This window comes from Phyllobates terribilis, unplaced genomic scaffold (genome assembly GCF_046119375.1).
Source record: "Phyllobates terribilis strain yellow unplaced genomic scaffold, ASM4611937v1 Scaffold_10__3_contigs__length_209671492, whole genome shotgun sequence".
NCBI lineage: Eukaryota > Metazoa > Chordata > Amphibia > Anura > Dendrobatidae > Phyllobates > Phyllobates terribilis.
The window spans coordinates 79,307,837-79,330,181 of NW_027362770.1; the positions used below are offsets into that span (position 1 = coordinate 79,307,837).

The 22,345-nt window shown below is 43.7% G+C and overlaps 1 protein-coding gene across 1 annotated transcript in view; it reads left to right on the plus strand.

The window, feature by feature from the left end:
- The window catches only part of LCP2 (lymphocyte cytosolic protein 2), a 757,892-nt gene that overhangs the window by 507,179 nt on the left and 228,368 nt on the right, over window positions 1-22,345 (plus strand). The window contains exon 15 of the mRNA XM_073649612.1: window positions 6,194-6,206. Within this exon, the coding sequence (XP_073505713.1) occupies window positions 6,194-6,206 (13 nt within the window). The remainder of the gene's footprint in view (window positions 1-6,193; window positions 6,207-22,345) is intronic.

Here is a 22,345-nt window from a genome sequence, read left to right on the forward strand (position 1 = left end):
AATTATCACATAAGAAGACACTGGTCAGAATTAAAAAATCAGTCATTAACCTACAAAGTGGCCGGGTCCTTAAGGGGTTAAGTGCTATTTTTTTAAAAAAACAAAAAAGATGGTGAGCAGTGCAGGTGTACTCCTCTGTCCTGTTCGGATCAGGGATTATTGTGTGTATTAAGTAGTAATACCCAGTGATCTTTGGATTTTTCAGCTTTATTTTTTAGTTTTATGGCCTCAAATGAAAGTTTCCTGCATATCACAAATGTAAGTCATTTGTCACACCACTTGCTAAGCAGCAGTTGTCACATTCAGATCTAATGCTTCTGATCAGTCAGCACTTTGCAGTTTTTGACTGGAAATGCGGAAAGCAGACATTATGCCCCTGCCTTCTTGATAGTCTGCTTCTTTAGTTGGAAGCAATACAGCATCCCTTTATAAAAATGTTCTGACAGCACATACAGGTGCTTCTCACTAAATTAGAATATCATCAAAAAGTTAATTTATTTCAGTTCTTCAATACAAAAAGTGAAACTCATATATTACATAGAGTCATTACAAGCAGAGTGATCTATTTCAAGTGTTTATTTCTGTTAATGTTGGTGATTATGGCTTACAGCCAATGAAAACACAAAAGTCATTATGTCAGTGAATTAGAATATTTTATAACAACAGCTTGAAAAATGTTTTTAAAATCCGAAATGTTGGCCTACTGAAATGTATGTTCAGTAAATGCACTCAATACTTGGTCGGGGCTCCTTTTGCATCAATTACTGCATCAATGCGGCGTGGCATGGTGGTGATCAGCCTGTGGCACTGCTGAGGTGTTATGGAAGCCCAGGTTGCTTTGATAGCAGCCTTCAGCCCATCTGCATTGTTGGGTCTGGTGTCTCTCATCTTCCTCTTGACAATACCCCATAGATTCTCTATGGGGTTAAGGTCAGGTGAGTTTGCTGGCCAATCAAGCACAGTGATACTGTTGTTTTTACACCAGGTATTGGTACTTTTGGAAGTGTGGACAGGTGCCAAGTCCTGCTGGAGAATGAAATTTCCATCTCCAAAAAGCTTGTTGGCAGAGGGAAGCATGAAGTGCTCTAAAATTTCCTGGTAGATGGCTGCGCTGACTTTGGTCTTGATAAAACACAGTGTACCTACACCAGCAGATGACATGGCTCCCCAAACCATCACTGATTGTGGAAACTTCACACTAGACCTCAAGCAGCTTGGATTGTGTGTCTCTCCACTCTTCCTCCAGACTCTGGGACCTTGATTTCCAAATGAAAATTGGAACTCTGGGACCTTGTGGAGGGTGTCAATGACTGCCTTCTGGACATCTATCAAGTCAGCAATCTTCCCCATGATTGTGGCGCCTACTGAAACAGATTAAGGGGCCTTTTTAAACGCTTAGGAAGCCTTTGCAGGTGTTTTTTGTTAATTATTTTAATTTACTAATGACTTTTGGGTTTTCATTGTCTGTAAGCCATAATCATCAACAGTAACAGAAATATACACTTGAAATAGATCACTCTGTTTGTAATGACTCTATATGATATATGAGTTTCACTTTTTGTATTGAGGAACTGAAATAATTAACTTTTTGATGATATTCTAATTAAGTGAGATGCACCTGTATGTGTGTGATACGTGGCTATCAATTTGTTACAATGCAGCATATTCATTTATCCAGTTCAAACAGGGTATGAGAGTTTTAACACTGGAGTTAATCAGAGTTAGGCCATGGCCCCACCATCAGTATTTATTTGGTCAGTATATTTTCTCCGGAATGGGAGACAAAACCTGGAGTGGGTGATAAATGCAGAATTGGTGACTTGTTTCTATTATATATTTCCTCTGATTGTTCCTCACCTGGTTTTGGCTTACAAATACTGATGTAAAATACTGACCAAATACTGATAGTGGGGCCGTGGCCTTAGGGTTTATAACTTATGTTCTAGTGACAATATTCTGAAGATAAATGTTAGGCTAAATTTACACGACTGTATAATAAAATTATCTAATTTTCATCCTAAAAAAATCCATCGGTATTGCCATTTTATGCCATCTGAATGTTTATTTTTTATATCTGCATGGCATCAGCAGTGAATAAAATTGACAAGACTAAAAACAGTCTCCTATGTTAATAAATGCAATGCTTCCATAAAAATTGCTGCTGTATTTGGGTTACGGGGGTCAGCCACATTAGCTTTAGTTTATGTGTTGGGGGCACTTTCTATTACATAGGTATTATATATTCCCCTCCTGCTCTCATTACTGCAGCTTTCCTCATAGACTGCGCAGCTCTCCAGTGCATTCAATGGTTGCTGATGGAGGGGCAGTGACCAGAGCTGTCCTTCTTCAGTCTCCTTCAATTGAAAACCTCACATGAGAAAACAAATTTCTATTGGCTGAGACTGAAGGACAGGTCCGGTCACATGTTCCTCCACCAGCAGTTATTGTGTGGACTGGAGAGCTGCACAGTCTCTGAGGAAAACTGCACTAACAAGAGCAGGAGGAGAACCTGTCATACCTATATAAGGGTTCTTTCATATGTCAGTGTTTCCACTAAGTGTGGATACAGTTTCCACACATATTGGAGACAAGGACACACACAGTATCAGTGTGTTTCCATGGACCGTGTGTCTGTGTGATCCACACGTAGACATGTCCATTTTTGGCCGTCAGCTCGGATCACACGGCCCCATTCAAGACAATGGGTCCGTGTAAACACCTAGCGCACACGGATGCCCGGACACGGCGCTTGGGAATCAGTGTACAGTTAGTACTGTTCCCAAGTTCCAGGTGCTGAATGCTGCTCTCATCATTATCCCCTGCCGGCGCTGCGATCAGCACCAGCAGGGGATAATGATGAGAGTTGGTCACATGGATTACAGCAGGGGACACTTAAGTGAGTATATGGATTTTTTAATTTTATTCTTATTTTTACAGGTGGAGACACCGGGAGCAGACACTACTACTCTCATCATTATCCCCTGCTGGTGCTGATCACAGCACTGGCTGGGGACAATGATGAGGGCAGTGTTCAGCACCGGGCACTTGGGAAGAGCACTAACTGTACACTGATTTCCAAGCGCCGGTATGTGTGCTCCTGATGCGGCACACGGTTGCGACACGTGTGCCATACACGGAAACATGGACACACGGACACGGATATCTCCGGTACTGTTTTTTCCAGTACCGGAATTATCCGGACGTGTGAAACGGCCATAATAGTAAGTGCCACAAAATCATGTCCTCAACACATCTGATAAAATAAATATAATGAAGCCAACCCCGGGAACTCGTACTGCAGTCAGCAATAAACAGTGTAAGGCTGTGTTCACACGTTGAGTTTTTGCTGCATTTTTTTTCTGCACCAAAACCTGCTCTCTTGGTAGTGAAGAATCTGCCTCAAAAAAGCAGGTTGAGTTATTGCTGCGTTTTTGCTGCGTTTTCGCTGTGTTTTTACAGCGTTTTTTTCAGGATACATTTGTCTCTTGTGTATGCTGATAAAGTTTGGTGCAAAAAAAAATAACCTGATTCAACTTCCTCAGGTTTTGATACCAAAACACAGCAAAACCTGATACCTGCATTTTTTCAAAATTTTTTCCACTACCCATTGCTTTCAATGGGTGAAAAACGCAGAAAAAAATACTGAAAAAACGCTGAAAGAAGTGACATGCTGTATTTTGCAAAAACCAAGGTATTGCACAAAATACTGACGACAAAATAACGAGCTGTGTGCATAAGATTTCTGAAATCTTATTGACTTTGCTGGTATTATGAAACGCAGGTAAAAATTTGCATAAGAAGATGCATCAAAAAAAGCTGAAAAGACGCAACCTGTGAACATAGCCTAATACAGCAAAGTTTTAAATGAAACCCAATTGCAAAAATGATTTGTAGCTGCAATTGCACGGAAGTGAGAAAAAAAATTGTCCCCCTGTTACAACCAGCTGATACTGACGCCTGCATGCATGGATAGCATGGATATACACATTTCACTAAGTACAAGTATACTTTCCAAAATGTTGAAAAGTCTGAGTTTCATAGAACATTTTTTTACCCAGAACATGAAAGTAAGGTTAATAATATAACTTTCCTTACAAAATCTTCAGCTTTATTCAAATTAGTTCATGTAAAAATGTACCTCACCTCAAAAGCTACATTTAGTGTTTTGTATGACCTCCGTGATTTTTAAGGACAGCCCCAAGCAGGGTTTCTAACTTGACTTTTTTTCTGGACAACTTATAAAAAAAAATTCACATACTGACAAGATTTTTTTTACGGACCCATTGGAAAACCACAATAGATCATTATTATTATAAGTGATCCATGTGTATATCCCATAATTTTGATATGAAGACATGAACCACAGTCACTGTGAACTATAAAGTGATGATAATTACAGTCAAAATAATCTGTATAAGTTTCTTCAGCCTCAAAAAAATTGCTTTCAATTTTATTTAAGGCAAAAAAGTGCCCTCTTTTTAAAGACTGTCCTGGAAATTCTGGATGGTTGGCTACCCTGGCAGTAAGTCTTCTAGGTATGGAATGAACAAGTTGGCGACATATTGCAGTATCCATCTTTTTCCATTCTTCAAGAATGATCTCTTATAGAGCCTGGATGCTGTATGGAGAATGATGCACAACCTGTCTCTTCATAATTCCTCACTGGGTCCAGATCTGGAGACATACTGTTAGTCTACCAAGGGCACAGAGTGATGGTAGTAGCATCTTCTCTTTTAATATAGAGCAATATATCTATGGATTCATGATACCATCAATGAAATGTAGCTCCCTGACTCCTGCAGCACTCATGTGGTCCCACATAAGGACACAGCCACCACCATGATTTACTATAGGCACCATGCATTTTAAAAAAATAGTTTTTCCAAATGTTTGTTGCCTACAGTAAAACACGGTGAAGGCAGTGTCCTTATGTGGAGATGTACTACTTCAGTGATTCAGTGGCCAAGTATTGTATGTCTCCTGTTCTGAACCCAAATGAACACCTATGGGAAATTCTGAAGAGACAAGTTGTACATCGCTCTCCATCCAGAATCTAGACTCTAAAAGAGGTCGTTCTTATATAACGGAAATAGATAGATGTTTGTTCATTCCATGCATAGAAAACTTGGTGCTGTCCTTAAAAATTTTGAAGGTCATACAAAATACTAGACGTAGTAGTTTTTGATGCAGGGTGTATTCATTTTTGCATCAACTAATTTGATTAAAGTGAAAATTTTGTAATGAAAGTTATATTATTAATCTTAATTTCATGTTGTGGGTTGAAAAAAATGTTCTCTTTAACTCTGTCTTGTCAAAATTTAGGAAATTGTTCTTGTATTCAGTGAGAAATTGATTACATTTCAAAAGAGGTGTACTCATTTATGCTGAGCTCTGTGGATAGATGATGCATTGAATAGGGAGAGCTTTGAATGTAATCAGATTATAAATGGGAATACAGCAGTTTGTGTATATTTATACATACAGATACAAGGGAGGGTTGGGACTGCAGCAGCAGCATTCACTAGTGATGTATCAATGGTGAAAAGCTGGATCCCTGCTGGGAACAATGGAAGCCGACACCTCAGTGAAAGCCACTAAAATTTCTGAATGAATTTCACTGGGGGTAAAATGATGGTGTTCAGTGGCCAAAACTCCGCCCATCTGAACCAAACTCCACACACCCTCAATTTCATTAATTGGCTTTTGCCACTGGTGGGCGAGGTTTAGGCTGCGTTAGTTTCATCTTAAATGTGTGTTTAACTATTGTGAACACATATTTAATACTGACCCATTTAAATAGGCTCACGTCTCTTTTGGCGAGCAAAGCCAAGTGATCCAGATCATCAAAAAGAGGCGGACTGCTCATGAATAGAATTCACAGAAACAGAGTGAGCTCTGCTGAATGCAGCCCCGCCAATCTGTCGGCAAGCCCTGCCCATCCTTCACTTTCCAAAGCCAGGGAAAATAAACTAGAGATCGTGTGACCAGTGGTTACAGCAGGATTTGGCTAAGCAAGGTATTTAGTGAAGTTCTCATCTATGGCAGTTAGTTCACATGAAGGGGACATGTAAAGTAATGGCCAACCCCTTTAATTGACAACAAAGCAATAGAAATACTTAGCTTTTAAAAAAAATACAGCAAAAAAAAAGCTTATATTTTTAATTAATACACTATTATATGTTTTTTTTTTCAGCCTGAAGAAAATGGTAAGTTGAAATCTTTCCTTCCATGTACATGCAGATTACTAAGGATTTATTTTATGGTCCAAATTCTACCTTCAGTTTTTTATTTACTAGCCACAGCTGCCTTAATCTGTAAAGTAAAAAATATTATTGAATGTACTTTATATTTTATCCTTTAAGACTCACACAGTAATGTACGAAATCCCGAATACCTCATCAATGCCATCCACAGTGCCACATCACAATGCTCAGGAAAATACTAGATTTATTAGATTTAAAACTTTGCATTTGTAAATAAAAGCTTTGCAGTATTTGATCAGTCTGCCGGTCCTGTTACTATAAAGGACTTGATGATGATGTCCTTTGATCCCTACACCTTTTTTTCTTATATTCAGTGCTACTACTTCTATTTGGTTATGTATTGCAAGTGAGAGTATCCCACCCACCACATTACCTGCATTACCAGATGCCGTGCCCCATGATATTGCCAGTCATCATAAAGAGAAGGAGATTGTGTGGGGTGTGTAAGGACATATTTCCCACCTTCCCCCTTGAAGAACAAGTGTGTTATTGTGATGTGTAATGTGAAATGTGAAATGCGTTACGGTGTTGATGTTGTATTCTGCCCAGCAACAGGTAGTTAACAGGGCCAGTTAGAGTTAAGTTTGGGGCTAGCACAGAGTGGGAGGGGACAGGCTGAAGGGAGAGAGACAGTTTCCTGTCAGAACATTAGAAAGGACCCAGAGTGCATAGAAAGCAGACCTAAGGTCTGATGTGAGAAGTGCCACATGACGTGGGTGTCCTTAACAAGAGAAGAGACTGAGGATAGCGAGATCCTAGCGGAGAGGAAGAGAGAGAGAAGTGACCAAAAGAACTGAGTGATTGATCGGAGACGGGTCCTCGGTCAGGACGCCTAGCCGTACGGCCCAGAGTCTATAACTCATAAAGGTAACGGGCCTAGTCGTAACAGAGTACATAAGAAAAGAGAGTGCCCAGGGCAGGAGTTTCAGAGCATCAGTAGAAGAGAAGATGAGTACCGGCCATACTGGCAGAATAGTTCCCCAGAGGGGAAAGAAGATACGGTTGAGAACAGGACTCTCACTAACTGGACTGTAGTACTGTGCTGAGCTTCGATGAAGTCAAAAGTAGTGTTGAGCCACCCCCGTAGTGTTCGAGTTCGGTTCGGTTCGTCGAACACCCGTGTGTTCGCCGAACTGTTCGTCGAACACCTTCGAACACCGTTAAAACCAATGGCAGGCAAACAAAAACACATAGAAACACATAGAAAACACCTTCAAAGGTGTCCAAAAGCTGACAAACTGCTCAGAAGACACAAATAACACATGGAAAAGTGACAAGTACATATAGTCATGAGAAAAGAAAAGAGGTGGAGGAGTAAAAGGAGGGGGAGACACAGATATAAGCATGTCATGCCCTTCTAAAATCCAAAAAGTGAGAAGCCGACACGTTCAGTCCGCTCCTGCCCGTGCCACCTCCGTGTCGCCGGGTTTGTGCCAGAGCCGCGGTGAACCCTGACGGCCAGCCCCCCTCTCCCAATACTGGTGCCTGTCCTCTGGGGGGTCGAGCGAGCCCCCCTGTGGTGGAGGCAGCTCTAAGCTTTTTAATTTAAATTGTCTCTCTAATTTGAATGAATACACTTTAAATCCATTTACAAGGATCTATTGGAGGGCAAGTCTCATGCCAGCAGCCGTGTAATTCCAGCTCCAGTAGCGCCCAGTAAAGCTGCTGCAGTTAAAAAGCTTTTATAAGGATCGAGCTCGGCTGTCCACCGCAAGGCATCCTACTGCCAGTCCCAGCCCCTATGCCTTGGGGTGCCTCCTGATGCTCTTCACTGAGTATCCCGTGGTCCCGAAGCATTTCCTTTGAAAAAATTAAGTGTCCAAACTACAGGTGGTGTAGCTTGCTTAACAGCCGGGATAATCCGCTGACTAGCAGACACTGCTACTAGGCACAAAGTATTTCCTGGGCTAGATGCAGTTAAAAATTTGTAATTAGATACTCTCGTTGGATGCTGAGAAAGCATTCCATAGAGTCTCCTGGCACGCCATATATGATTCTCTTAAAAAGCTTGGGGTAGGGGTCTAGGGGACCCTTTTATAGCCAAAATCACGGCCCTGTATCGCAATACGTCACCTAGGCTGAAGATAAATGGAACTGTAGCACCCTGAGGGCTCGGTTGCTACAGACGTATTGCACCTCACCCAGAGGTGTGATATCTCACTCTCAGGTAAGGATGGAGTGTGGATCAGGACCCGACACCTGCATGCATTACACCACATTGCCGTGGGGCAAGGCGACCAATATGCCCCTGAGATGGGCACGACAGTCCCTGTCCCTGGCTGGAGTGGGGGGAGGGAACACTGAGGAAGGGGAACCCTGTAGTGCAGGAGCAGGGAGGAAGCAGTTCCTGGGTGCATTGAGAAGGGAGTATAAAAGGTGGGCACCATCTTAGTTCAGTGCAGAGAAGTCTGAGCAGAAGTGGCAGGGAGCAGGGGCTCTGCATGAGCTCTGCTCCGGAGGCGGGCCTAGTAACAGAGGCCCAGGCCTGGAAGAGAGAGAAGGAAGGAAGAGGAGCGGAGAAGGCTCCAGGAACGAGGAATGAAGGGATCCCAGGGGTGCGGACGGGCGAGTCGCCACCGCACGCCCGAATCCACCTGCGTGGAGGGGTCAGGCCAAAGGGGGAGACCGGTCCCCGAAACTAGTGGAGGCAGGAAACGACCCTCAGCTAGAAACCGGAGGCTGTGACATTTTATGTGGCGCAGCCCCTCGCTACACCCGCTAGGAAGGCACCACATAGGGTCAGGGAAACTGGCGCCAAGTTTACTAAGAGGAGGCCCGAGGCAGCCGGACAGAAAGGTTGGTAAGAAAGGCCAGACAAAGGACACACAAAGGGGGTCCTGTGAAGCACTCCAAAGTTATCTGGGAGTTGTCTGAGCCCCTCACCTGGTGAGCACAGTACGACGTGGCCAGCCGTTACCTGCAGACGTGGTCTGGATAATAAGAACTGTGAGTAAAGGCCCTGGACTGCATCACTGACTCCGTGTCGTTACTGCTGCTGCCCTGCACCATCACCCCCATCCTCCGCATACACTGCCCTGAGGCTATACTCCTCCCGTGGGGAGTTATGCTACGCTCTGCTGCACCCACAACACCAGCCTCAGCGGTCTGCCCTGCAGCGGCGGTTCACTCTGACCGCAATCCACGGGTGGCGTAGTCGGACATTTAAACATCAAAACCACATAAATAGTTCCGCCACTGGTTTGACCACCCTGAGCCATGGAACTGGGTCACCGCCACGAAGACTACAACCACCAGCATCCACCAAAAAGGGTCCGGCTCCGGGTGTCCCAAGGCCCAGGGGGTGCATCAGAACATTTTCATCACCTTTCACAATCACCAATGGGACAAGGCAGGGATGTCCTCTGTCCCCTCTCTTATACATCCTAGTGACGGAGCACCTGCTCTCATCAATTCGCCATAACCCCAATATTAGGTGGATTGAGGTGGGAGGCACCGAGTACAAGTGCTCTCTATTTGCTGATGATGTACTAGTATATATCACTCAATCACATATATCCATCCATGCTGTTATGGCTGAAATAGATCACTTTGATACATGGTCAAATTTTAAAATCAATGCAGCGAAGTCTGAGGCCCTCGATGTCTCCCTCCCCAAATCCATATAGGATTCCATCCAGTCCAACTTTCCCTTTGCCTGGCCCTCACAGGGTATCAAATACTTAGGAATTCCTATTCATAGAGACCTCTCCCATCTATGTTATCTTAATTTTGGGCCCTTTATTGAACAATTCCATACAGACCACGGTTGGCAAGTTAGAACTGTAAGATTCACTACGTGAACCACTGGTGTTTTGTGGAAAAGCACATGTACACTGTGTTCCAAATTATTATGCAAAAAGTGTTTAGGAGTGATAAGGGAAGAATTTGTTTGTTTGTCAGTTAAACTCATTGATGGTGATGTGTGTCAGGGCTCTTTATATCACTGTAAGCAATTGCAGACACCTGTGCTAATTAGTTTGGCAGGTGTGTCCAATGAAAGGCAAGACTACTTAAGAAGGCTGTCTCACATTATTAAGCAGCCTACATTTTCTGCCAAAATGGGAAAGAAAAAGGATGTGTCGGCTGCTGAGAAGCAACAAATTGTGGAGTGTTTAGGTCAAGGCATGACTACAATCAACATTGTGTGATGATCAGGATGAAGTGTCTTGGCAATCAAGAAGTATGTAGCTGATTCACAGTACACAAGTGTGCGTGCTGATAAGGGCAAATTGAGGACTCTTTCCTACAGGCAATTACGTCAGGTTAAAAGAGCAGCGGCAAAAAAGCCTTGACATAGCAGCAGACAAGTTTTTGAAGCTGCTGGTGCCTCCAACGTCCCCCGAACAACAAGATGCAGGGTCTTTCAGAGGTTTGCAGCTGTGCATATGCCATCCTGTCGACCTCCTCTATCCACTTCACACAAGCAGAAACGGCTCCAGTGGGCCAAACATTACATGAAGACTGATTTCAAAACTGTTTTGTTCACGGATGAGTGCCGTGCAGCGCTCGATTGTCCAGATGGATGGAGTGGAGGATGGCTGGTTGATGGACACCCCACGCAAACACGGCTACAGCGCCAACAAGGAGGAGGTGGAGTAATGTTTTGGGCTGGAATCATGGGGAGAGAGATTGTCGGCCCCTTTAGGATCCCTGAAGGCGCTAAAGATGAACTCCATAATGTATGTGGATTTTCTCAAACAGCACTTCCTGCCATGGTTCAAGAAGAAGAACCGTGTATTTCACAGCAAGATCATTTTCTTGCATGATAATGCACCATCTCATGCTGCACATAAAACATCTGCATCTCTGGCTGATATGGGCATAAAAGGGGACAAACTTATGGTGTGACCCCCATGCTCCCCTGACCTCTACCCCATTCAGAACCTCTGGAGCATCATCAAAAGGAGTGTCTATGATGGCGGGAGGCAGTTCACATCTAAGCAACAGCTCTGGGAGGGTATACTGTCCTCATGCAAAACAATTGAAGCAGAAACCATCCAAAACCTGACAAATTCAATGGACGAGAGAGTTCAGAAGCTCCTTTCGAACAAGGGGTCCTATGTGAAAATGTAACATCACCTAGAATAAAGTTTTGAGTTGAAAACTGTTTGATTTCAGTTTCTAATAACCTGCTATTGCTTATAATTTCAAAAATGACCATTTTTTTGGTCTTTATTAAAATGAAAAGGTTGATCGAAAAGTTTGGGGGATCTAAGAGTGTGGCAACCCAGTAGTCATGATTACTTCGAATTCTGACAATATGAGGGTCATGTTGCAGGTAGTGCAGCAAGAAGGCACTTATGTGTCTTGCGCATCTCGGAGCCCCAAAATTATTTTCCGGGCTAGATGCAGCTACAAATTATTATTAATTTTAAATGTGGTGGAGCTTAGTATAGATGGGCTAATAGGATCAGTGCTGCACACTGCTACAAAGCCCAAATTATTTTCCAGTCAAGATACAGATAAACATGATTAGTAATTTGAAAGCTTAAAACGGTTGGTAGGGTGATTTTAACCAATCATCAAGCTTTTACACTCCCCAGGATGACACAGGGGTAGAAAAGTCATTTCGGATCCATGATTTGTTCATCTTTATGAACGTGAGTCTGTCTACATTATCAGTGGAGAGCCGCGTGTGCTTATCTGTCAGCACACCACCAGCAGCGCTGAACACACGTTCAGACAGAACGCTGGCTGCGGGGCATGACAAGATCTCCAAGGCGTAAGTGGCTAGCTCCGGCCATTTATCCAGATTGGAAGCCCAAAAAGAGCAAGGGTCCAGTGACACAGTCATGGCTTCAATGTTTACTTGGAGATACTCCTGTACCATCGTCTCTAGGCGTTGACTATGTGTCAGACTTCTTGTCTCCTGTGGCCTTGCAAAGGATGGGCTAAAAAAGTGGTGAAATGATTCCGCAAAATTGATGTTACCAGCAGATACTGTGGTTCTGTTACGGTTTGAGTGCTGAACACTTGACGGTCCCACGGTTGGCAAGTTGGAACTGTGAGATTCACTACGTGCACCACTGGTGTTTTGTGGAAAAGCACATGTAAGATTCTGCAACAGTCTCTGCTGATACTCCTGCATGTGTGCATCCCTTTCTATGGCAGGAATAATTTCTGCAAATTTACTTTTGTACCGGGGATCTAACAGTGTGGCAACCCAGTAGTCAGGATTATTTCTAATTCTCATAATTCGAGGGTCATGTTGCAGGTAGTGCAGCAAGAAGGCACTCATGTGTGTTGCGCATCCAGGAGCACCAAGTCCCTGTTGTGTTGGTGGCGAGGTAACAATCATGCTTCCTTCCTCTGTCCTCTCCCTCCAACCTTGCACAACAGAAATGTGATCAAGGTCTCCCTCATCTGATGAGTCTTCCATCAGTTCGTCCTCCACTTCTTCCTGGGCTCCTGCACCTTCCTCACTAGTTTGGCTGCTACCATGCGCCCTGGTAAAACCATCTCCCCCACCCTCACATGCCTGCTGCCTTGGTGCTGCCGACCGTCTGGACCTTGCAGATGTTAGCCCTTCCGCATACAACTCCTCCTCCTCTACTTCCTCCACCTCCTCTTGTGCCACCACCTGACTCCGAATTCTGTTTAACATGTGCTCCAGCATGTAAATCACCGGAATAGTCATGCTGATAATGGCATCGTCAGCACTAAACATCTTCGTCGCCATTTCAAAACTGTGCAGAAGGGTGCATAGGTCCCTGATCTGAGACCACTCCTCCAGCGTGATTTGCCCCACCTCCGGATCTCGTTGGCCCAGGCTATACGTCAGAACGTATTGCACCAGGGCTTGTCGGTGCTGCCACAGTCGCTGCAACATGTGCAGAGTTGAATTCCACCGGGTAGGCACATCGCATTTTAGCCGGTGAAGTGGCAGGCCCAACGACTTCTGTAGAGATGTAAGTCGCTGTGCGGGATGCGAACGGCGGAAGTGAGCACACAGCGACCGTGCCCTCTGCAGAAGGCCATCTAGTCTGGGATAGTGGGCTAAAAATTGCTGGACAACCAGGTTCAACACGTGAGCCATACAAGGCACGTGTGTGACATTGCCCCGGCGAAGGGCCGCACCCAGGTTTGCAGCATTGTCGCACACGGCCTTCCCTGGTTTCAGGTCCAGTGGAGACAACCATTCATGAAATTGGTTCTCCAGAGCTGACCACAACTCCTCAGCTGTGTGACTCACATTTCCCAGACATTTCAAAGTAAAAACCGCCTGATGACGTTGAGCCCTACTGCCAGCATAGTAAGGAGGTGTGCAGGATCCCTTCTGCACAGTTAGAAAGCTTGTGGCATGACCAGACAGGCTTTGGGTGCAGGTGGAAGACTGAGAGGAGGTTGAGGAGGCAGAAGCAGTGGAGGAACTTTGACATAAAGAGGATTGACGCACAACTCGTGGGGACGGCAAGACTTGGACAGCAGCCCCTTGTCCTGCTGTCGCCATAGTTACCCAGTGCCCAGTCAGCGACATATAACGCCCCTGTCCATGCCTACTCGTCCAAGTGTCTGTGGTGAAATGCACCCTGTCACACACAGAGTTTCTCAAAGAAGCGGTGATGTTGTGTGCGACATGCTGGTGGAGCGCAGGCACACCTTTCTTTGAGAAGTAGTGCCGACTGGGCATCTGGTACTGGGGCACTGCGACGGACATAAGGTCTCGAAAATCCTCTGTGTCCACCAGGCGGAAAGGCAGCATTTCTGTAGCCAAGAGCTTGCAGATGGTGAAATTCAACCTCTTAGCTTTCTCATGGCTAGGAGGAAATGGTCTTTTACTTGTCCACATCTGAGGGACCGAGGGCTGGCTATTGTGCTTAGACGGGGTTGATAAGGGTGTCCCCGGCAAACTGCCGGTCTGTGAGGAAGATGCAGGCGGACATGTTAGGTTGCCTTGATCCAAAGGTGGTGCTATCGATGTCGGACAGCGCTCAACACCAGCTGGTGTTACCACCTCCAAAGAAAATGATGACCTGCCAATCACGCTGGCTGTTGCGGGTAAAGAGGTGGCAGGTCTGCGCCTCAAAACAGGTGTGACTGCTGTCCCCCCAGTCACAGAGGATGAAGAGGCCGCGGATGCACAAGATATGGCAGACGGTGGTTGGCCCGGCCGGCTAGGCCGCATTGTAGCACACTGAGCTTCCCACTGCAACTTATGCTTCATGTCCATGTGCCGGTTCATGCATGAAGTACTCAAACTATGTATTTTTTGGCCTCTACTTAGCTTTTGCTGACAAATGTTACAGATAACACGAGTTGGGTCATCTTTATCGATCTGAAAAAATGCCCAGGCTATGCAAGGCTTAGCACCCATGCGACCTGAAGAGCCACCACGACTTGTGGTGAGAGGCAGAGTTGTGTTTGAGGATGCAGTTGTTGACGTGCTTCCAGTACTACGTCTCTGTCCAGGAAGGCGCAACCTGACCTCGTCGTCACTAGCATCTTCCTCCACTTCCTCTGCTGACCTCATCTCTTGGCTGACTGTGGGTTGACAGTAAGTGGGATCTCCAACCTCATCATCATCACCCTGTGCGTTATCACACCCGTCGTCCTCAGAGCCAACCTGTTCCTGCCCTGACAAAAAACTAAAGTTGTCGCTCCAATCAGGTATTTGAGTCTCATCATCGTCTTCCTCATTGTCTCCACCAACAGGAGTTACAGTTTGGGAATGAGGGTCTACATTATGGTCAGAACCTTCTGCGTCTGGTCCTGGATCCGACTCATAAAGATTCTGGGCATCAGTGCAGATCATTTCCTCGTCTGGATTCACAGAAGCGCTGGAGTCGACCTCTGATTCCCAGGCTATAGTATGAGTAAACAGCTCTGCAGACTCAACCATCTGTTCTACCTCATACTCAGACGGGCAGCTGGAGATTTGGGAGCTGTGAGGAAGCAAGTGCGATTGGGGTGACACCTTTGAGGACTGGAGTATTTGTGATGTTGAAGTTGATGTGGAGGAGAGCCCACTTAAAGGAGCACTTGATATCCGTTGAAGCACCTGCTGTTTTTGTGCCTCATCTGGAATTTGTAGCGAATGGCGTGGCCGTAAGAAAGGGATCTTATCACATTGTCCGCTAAAAGAAGTAGACATTTTAGTTTGGCTGGAAGATGGTCTTTCTTCTGCAGATGTTACTGTTGCTTTAACACCTACCCCACGGACACAACCTTTTTTCCCCTTCCCAACACGCCTATTCCCCTTTCCACCAGCAGCAGGCCTTTTTCCACTCATTTTGGTGGTTAACTAATTCACAACTCTGGAGTTGTTTGCACAAAAAAACAATGGATGGGAACCGAGCAGAGCTGAGTGGCCAAACTGTGGTATTAGGCCAAAACTATTGGCTGGGTTAGATGCAGAAAAAAATTATATTCAATTTGCAACCTGATGGAGGTCAGTATAGATGGACTAATAGAGAAAGTCCCACACACTGCTAGAAGGCCAAATATTTTTTCAGAGCTAGATGCAGAAAAAAATTATATTCAGTTTGCAACCTGATGGAGGTCTGTATAGATGGATTAATAGAACAAGTCCCACACACAGCTAGAAGTCCAATATTTTTTCAGAGCTAGATGCAGAAAAAAATATATTCAGTTTGCAACCTGATGGAGGTCAGTATAGATGGACTAATACAACAAGTTCCACACACAGCTAGAAGCCCAATATTTTTTCAGAGCTAGATGCAGAAAAAAATTATATTCAATTTGCAACCTGATGGAGGTCAGTATAGATGGAGTAATAGAACAAGTCCCACACACTGCTAGAAGCCCAAATATTTTTTCAGAGCTAGATGCAGATAAAAATTATTTTTAATTTGCAACCTGATGGAGGTCAGTATAGATGGACTAATAGAGAAAGTCCCACACACTGCTAGAAGGCCAAATATTTTTTCAGAGCTAGATGCAGAAAAAAATTATATTCAGTTTGCAACCTGATGGAGGTCTGTATAGATGGATTAATAGAACAAGTCCCACACACAGCTAGAAGCCCAATATTTTTTCAGAGGTAGATGCAGAAAAAAAATATATTCAGTTTGCAACCTGATGGAGGTCAGTATAGATGGACTAATAGAGAAAGTCCCACACACTGCTAGAAGGCCAAATATTTTTTCAGAGCTAGATGCAGACAAAAAATTATTTTTAATTTGCAACCTGATGGAGGTCAGTATAGATGGACTAATATAGAAAGTCCCACACACATCTAGAAGCCCAAATATTTTTTCAGAGCTAGATGCAGAAAAAAATTATATTCAGTTTGCAACCTGATGGAGGTCAGTATAGATGGACTAATAGAACAAGTCCCACACACAGCTAGAAGCCCAAATATTTTTTCAGAGGTAGATGCAGAAAAAAATTATATTCAGTTTGCAACCTGATGGAGGTCTGTATAGATGGATTAATAGAACAAGTCCCACACACAGCTAGAACCCCAATATTTTTTCAGAGGTAGATGCAGAAAAAAAATATATTCAGTTTGCAACCTGATGGAGGTCAGTATAGATGGACTAATAGAGCAAGTTCCACACACTGCTAGAAGGCCAAATATCATTTCAGAGCTAGATGCAGACAAAAAATTATTTTTAATTTGCAACCTGATTGAGGTCAGTATAGATGGACTAATAGAGAAAGTCCCACACACTGCTAGAAGGCCAAATATTTTTTCAGAGCTGGATGCAGATAAAAATTATTTTTAATTTGCAACCTGATGGAGGTCAGTATAGATGGACTAATAGAGAAAGTCCCACACACAGCTAGAAGCCCAAATATTTTTTCAGAGCTAGATGCAGAAAAAAATTATATTCAGTTTGCAAGCTGATGGAGGTCAGTATAGATGGACTAATAGAACAAGTCCCACACACAGCTAGAAGCCCAAATATTTTTTCAGAGGTAGATGAGGAAAAAAATTATATTCAGTTTGCAACCTGATGGAGGTCTGTATAGATGGATTAATAGAACAAGTCCCACACACAGCTAGAACCCCAATATTTTTTCAGAGGTAGATGCAGAAAAAAAATATATTCAGTTTGCAACCTGATGGAGGTCAGTATAGATGGACTAATAGAGCAAGTCCCACACACTGCTAGAAGGCCAAATATTATTTCAGAGCTAGATGCAGACAAAAAATTATTTTTAATTTGCAACCTGATTGAGGTCAGTATAGATGGACTAATAGAGAAAGTCCCACACACTGCTAGAAGGCCAAATATTTTTTCAGAGCTGGATGCAGATAAATATTATTTTTAATTTGCAACCTGATGGAGGTCAGTATAGATGGACTAATAGAGAAGGTCCCACACACTGCTAGAAGGCCAAATATTTTTTCAGAGCTAGATGCAGAAAAAAATTATATTCAGTTTGCAACCTGATGGAGGTCAGTATAGATGGACTAATAGAACAAATCCCATACACAGCTAGAAGCCCAAATATTTTTTCAGAGGTAGATGCAGATAAAAATTATTTTTAATTTGCAACCTGATGGAGGTCAGTATAGATGGACTAATAGAACAAGTCCCACACACAGCTAGAAGCCCAAATATTTTTTCAGAGGTAGATGCAGAAAAAAATTATATTCAGTTTGCAACCTGATGGAGGTCTGTATAGATGGATTAATAGAACAAGTCCCACACACAGCTAGAAGCCCAATATTTTTTCAGAGGTAGATGCAGAAAAAAAATATATTCAGTTTGCAACCTGATGGAGGTCAGTATAGATGGACTAATAGAGAAAGTCCCACATACTGCTAGAAGGCCAAATATTTTTTCAGAGCTAGATGCAAAAAAAAATTATATTCAGTTTGCAACCTGATGGAGGTCAGTATAGATGGACTAATAGAACAAGTCCCACACACTGCTAGAAGCCCAAATATTTTTTCAGAGCTAGATGCAGAAAAAAATTATATTCAATTTGCAACCTGATGGAGGTCAGTATAGATGGACTAATAGAATGATGCTATGCCCAAAAGATTTTACTTCACTAGGTGCAGTAAAAAAATTGGTATTCTATACACAGGTGGTAAATCTTGCAACAGAGATAGGCTACTCCACTAACTAACACACTCTGCAATAGATCAAAAAGGATTAGCTTTGCTAGATTCAGCCAAATGCTGTGAAAAAAACTTGCACAGCACTGGCACAGACCTGCCTGGCAAAAACTGATAGGAACTGATGTAACCTAGTCCTGAAAAGGACTGCAATTACAATTAGTCTTTACTCCCACAATCTATCTATTTAAGAGCACAGACCTGCCTGATAAAAGTCGTAGGAAATGCTGTAACCTAGTCCTTAAAAGGACTGCAATCACAACTATTCCCTACTCCCAAGCTATCTGTAGATTTGTGCGAAAATTGGCTTGAAATTAACAAGGTATAGCGCACACAGCAACAGCGGTGCCGTCTAACACGCAGCTGCAGCAGTGAGAAAATGGTGGCGACGGGGAAAATGGCTTGGTCTTATAGGGCAAGGACATGCGACATACACTGCCAATGACACATGCCCTTGCTTGTGTGAAAAAAGCACTTCACTCCGTGTGTGCGCTGCTGATATGCTGACAGATTGCACCTCCCCACTGTAAATGCGGGAAAGAGAAAAAAAATGGAGATCTTCATTATTCCTGCAGAGATCCATCCCATGCCCCTCCCCCCACCCCGCTGTACACTCAAACTGCGTATTAACATTAATTTTCATCATTACTGAGAAAAAATCCAGTTATGATTTTGGTGCACGAACAGTTATCGAACATAACCTCGAACAGCCGAATTTTTCTCAAATCGTTCGTGTTCGCCGAACGGCTCGAACACCGCCCAAAACAGCTCGAATTTGAGATTGGCGAACAGTTCGAGTAGAACAACGCTCATCTCTAGTCAAAAGGAATGTTGAAGATAAAGGATAAGCAGGTAAAGAGGAAGGAATTGAAACTGTGTGTGGACAATGCTCCATATTGTGAAGGAAACCTTCATCAAGTTGTGTTGATGACAGAGAAAGTACTGCAGTGCAGAGGCATCAGGAGAGGTCAGAGAGCCCCGGAGCATGCGCACTACAGTACTTTACTCTGCCCTAGTCAGGGAAGAGAAGTATGCCTGTGCAGGAGTGCACTGCCGGGGAGACTGTGTGGATGACATAGTGACGGGTCATCCAAATGAATCAAGAAGGAGGACATCGAAAGAAAAAGGGAGGCGTCGGACCAGGACAAGCAACACCCATCGGACCGGACCACACCCCAGGTGAGTATAATAAAAGGTATTTTTCTTCTCTTTCAGGTCAGATTGGGGAGAGATATACAGCATTATAGAATGCTGTATATGAGGGCTAAAAGGTGCTGGCTGTATCTCATATCGGCCAAACATGGTGGCAGGTTCGCTTTAAGTAATGTTTTACCTCACAGGAATAATCAGCTGCAATCCCCTTACTGTAATGTCTGTATACTCTTTTGCTTCCTCCCCTGACCAGGAGATGTGGTATGATCAGACCAGACCATGTTCCAGTTCGGTCAGACACAGCCACTACATAGTACACAGCAGTGGTATATTTATAAGATTAACGCCAAAACATAAAATAATTATATTAACGTGGTATCGCTTTAATCATACTGACCCAAAGAATAAAGCTGCCTTATCAATTTTACCACACGCAAAATGACATTAAAAAACAAAACAAAGAAACAATTCCTGAACTGCTGGTTTTTGTTTATTCTGCCTATCAAAAATCGGAATGGAAAGTGATCAAAATATGTCATGTGCCCGAAAATGAGTACCATTAAAAAAGTCAACTCGTCCCGCAAAAAAAAAGCTCTGACATGACTCTGTTGGCCAAAATATGGAAAGTTATAGCTCTCAAAATATAGCAATGCAAAAACTAGTTTTGCAAAAAAAAAGTATCTTTTAGTGTGTGACAGCAGCAGGTCTGGACTCCAGCTAGCCTCTGTTCAGCGGTGTCCTTCTTTTCAGAAGTGCACAAAACGGTGGCGGACGGTGCTTTTATGCATGCCTAAAAAGACAGACACCACCGAATCAGAGGTCAGACAGTGTCCACAGCGTCTCCATCTGACTTATTATAGGGAATCTTCCACCGGGGGTTCTGTCTGAATCACGTATTTCAGAGGTTTACACGGAAACCCCGGTGTAAGCGCTCAGCGCAGAGCACAGGATAAATGTGAGCCGAGCCTTACTGCGATCTTTGGGAGGCACAATGAACAAATCAACAGCAGGTGAAGAATTGGTTTTATTTATTCTTTACACCGTTCCTTGTGCGGTAAAAGTGATTAGACGACTTTATTATTCGGGTCGGTACGATTACAGCAATACCACATTTACATTGTTTTTTCTGCCCAATGGTATAAAATTCTGTGACCAACCTGTGCTGTCTATATGATCACTGCACCCCTAGATTAATTAATTGAGAGGTGTAGTTTGTAAAATGGGGTCTCTTTTGAGGGGTTCTGCTGTTCTGGCATGTCAGGGGCTCTGCCAGTGCGACATGGCACCCTCAAACCAGTCCAGCAAAATCTGAACTTCAGTATGGTACTTCTTCCCTTCTGAGCTTTGACCTGTGCCTCAAAAGTAGTTTTCAACCACATATGGGGTATCAGCGTACTGAGGAGAAATTGGATAACAAATTTTGGGGTCTATTATCTCCTGCTATTCTTGTAAAAATGAAAAAATTTGGGGCTAAAACAACATTTTTGTGGGAAAAATGCGATTTTTTTATTTTCACGGCTCAACATTTTAAACTTCTGTGAAGCAACTGGGGGTTCAAGGTGCTCACCACACATCTAGATAAGTTTCTTGAGGGGTCTAGTTTCCAAAATGGGGTCACTTGTTGGGGAATTCCACTGTTTAGGCACATCAGGGGTTCTCCAAACACGACATGGCATCCGCTAATGATTCCAGTAAATTTTGTATTCAAAAAGTCAAATGGCACTCCTTCCCTTTCAAGCCCTGCCGTTCGCCCAATCAGTAGTTTTTCTCCACATAATAAATATTGGCATACTAAGGAGAAACTGCACAACAAATTTTGGGGTCAATTTTCTCCTGTTACTCTTGTGAAAGTAAATACATTTGTGTCTAAATTAAAATTTTTGTGAAAAAAAGTCAAATGTTCATTTTTCCTTCCACATTCCATTAATTCCTGTGAAGCACCTGAAGGGTTAATAAACTTCTTGAATGTGGTTTTGAAGTTTTTAGAATGGTGTCACTTTTGGTATTTTCTGTCTTATAGACCCCTCAAAGTCACTTCAAATGTGATGTGGTCCTTAAAAAATATGGTTTTGTAAATTCTAATGGAAAAATTAGAAATCGTGGGTCAACTTTTAACCCTTGTAACCTCCTAACAAAAAAATTATGTTTCAAAAATTGTGCTGATGTAAAGTAGACATGTGGGAAATGTTATTAACTATTTTGTGTGGCATAACTCTCTGGTTCAAGGGCATGTGACAAAGTCACTATTATGCTTATCCAGCCTGCAGTGCGGACTGTCGACCCGGCAAAGGGCCGCAGGCATGTGCCGTATCCATTAATGGAGCAAAGGTGCTTGGACTGTTGGACTCTGGGAGTCTGGTGACCTTAATCAGAGCTACCCTTCCCCACCAGTTGATCCTTTCCAAAACTGTTGACGTTTGGTGCATCCATGGTGATGCCAAGGACTATCCCGTGGCCACAGTGACAGTGGGAACAGACTGTGGTGCCCAGTCGCACGAGGTTGGGGTGGTTAAGGACCTGATACATCCCATCATACTGGGCCGTGATTTTTCTTTATTTTGGGACTTGTGGGGGAAGGTGGCCGGACTAAGTAGCATGGGGAAAAGCCAGGTCCCTGGAGAAGAACCCCCAATGAAGTCTCAAGTGGATGACTTTCCACTGTGCGTCCTTGCCGGTGATGAGGGCGAGACGGTGACCAAGGAGGCCGACCTCCCTGAGTTATATGTGTCTGGAGAAAACTTTGGGGCTGCTCAAGTTCGGGACCTGTCGTAAAAGGGGGCATTTGACCAGGTTGCTGTATTTATTGGGGTTGCCCAAGAGCCGGGGGCCGATACCAGGTTCCCCCACTTTGCAGTTCAGGGGGAGTTGCTATATTGGGTGGCTAAATTAAGGGGCG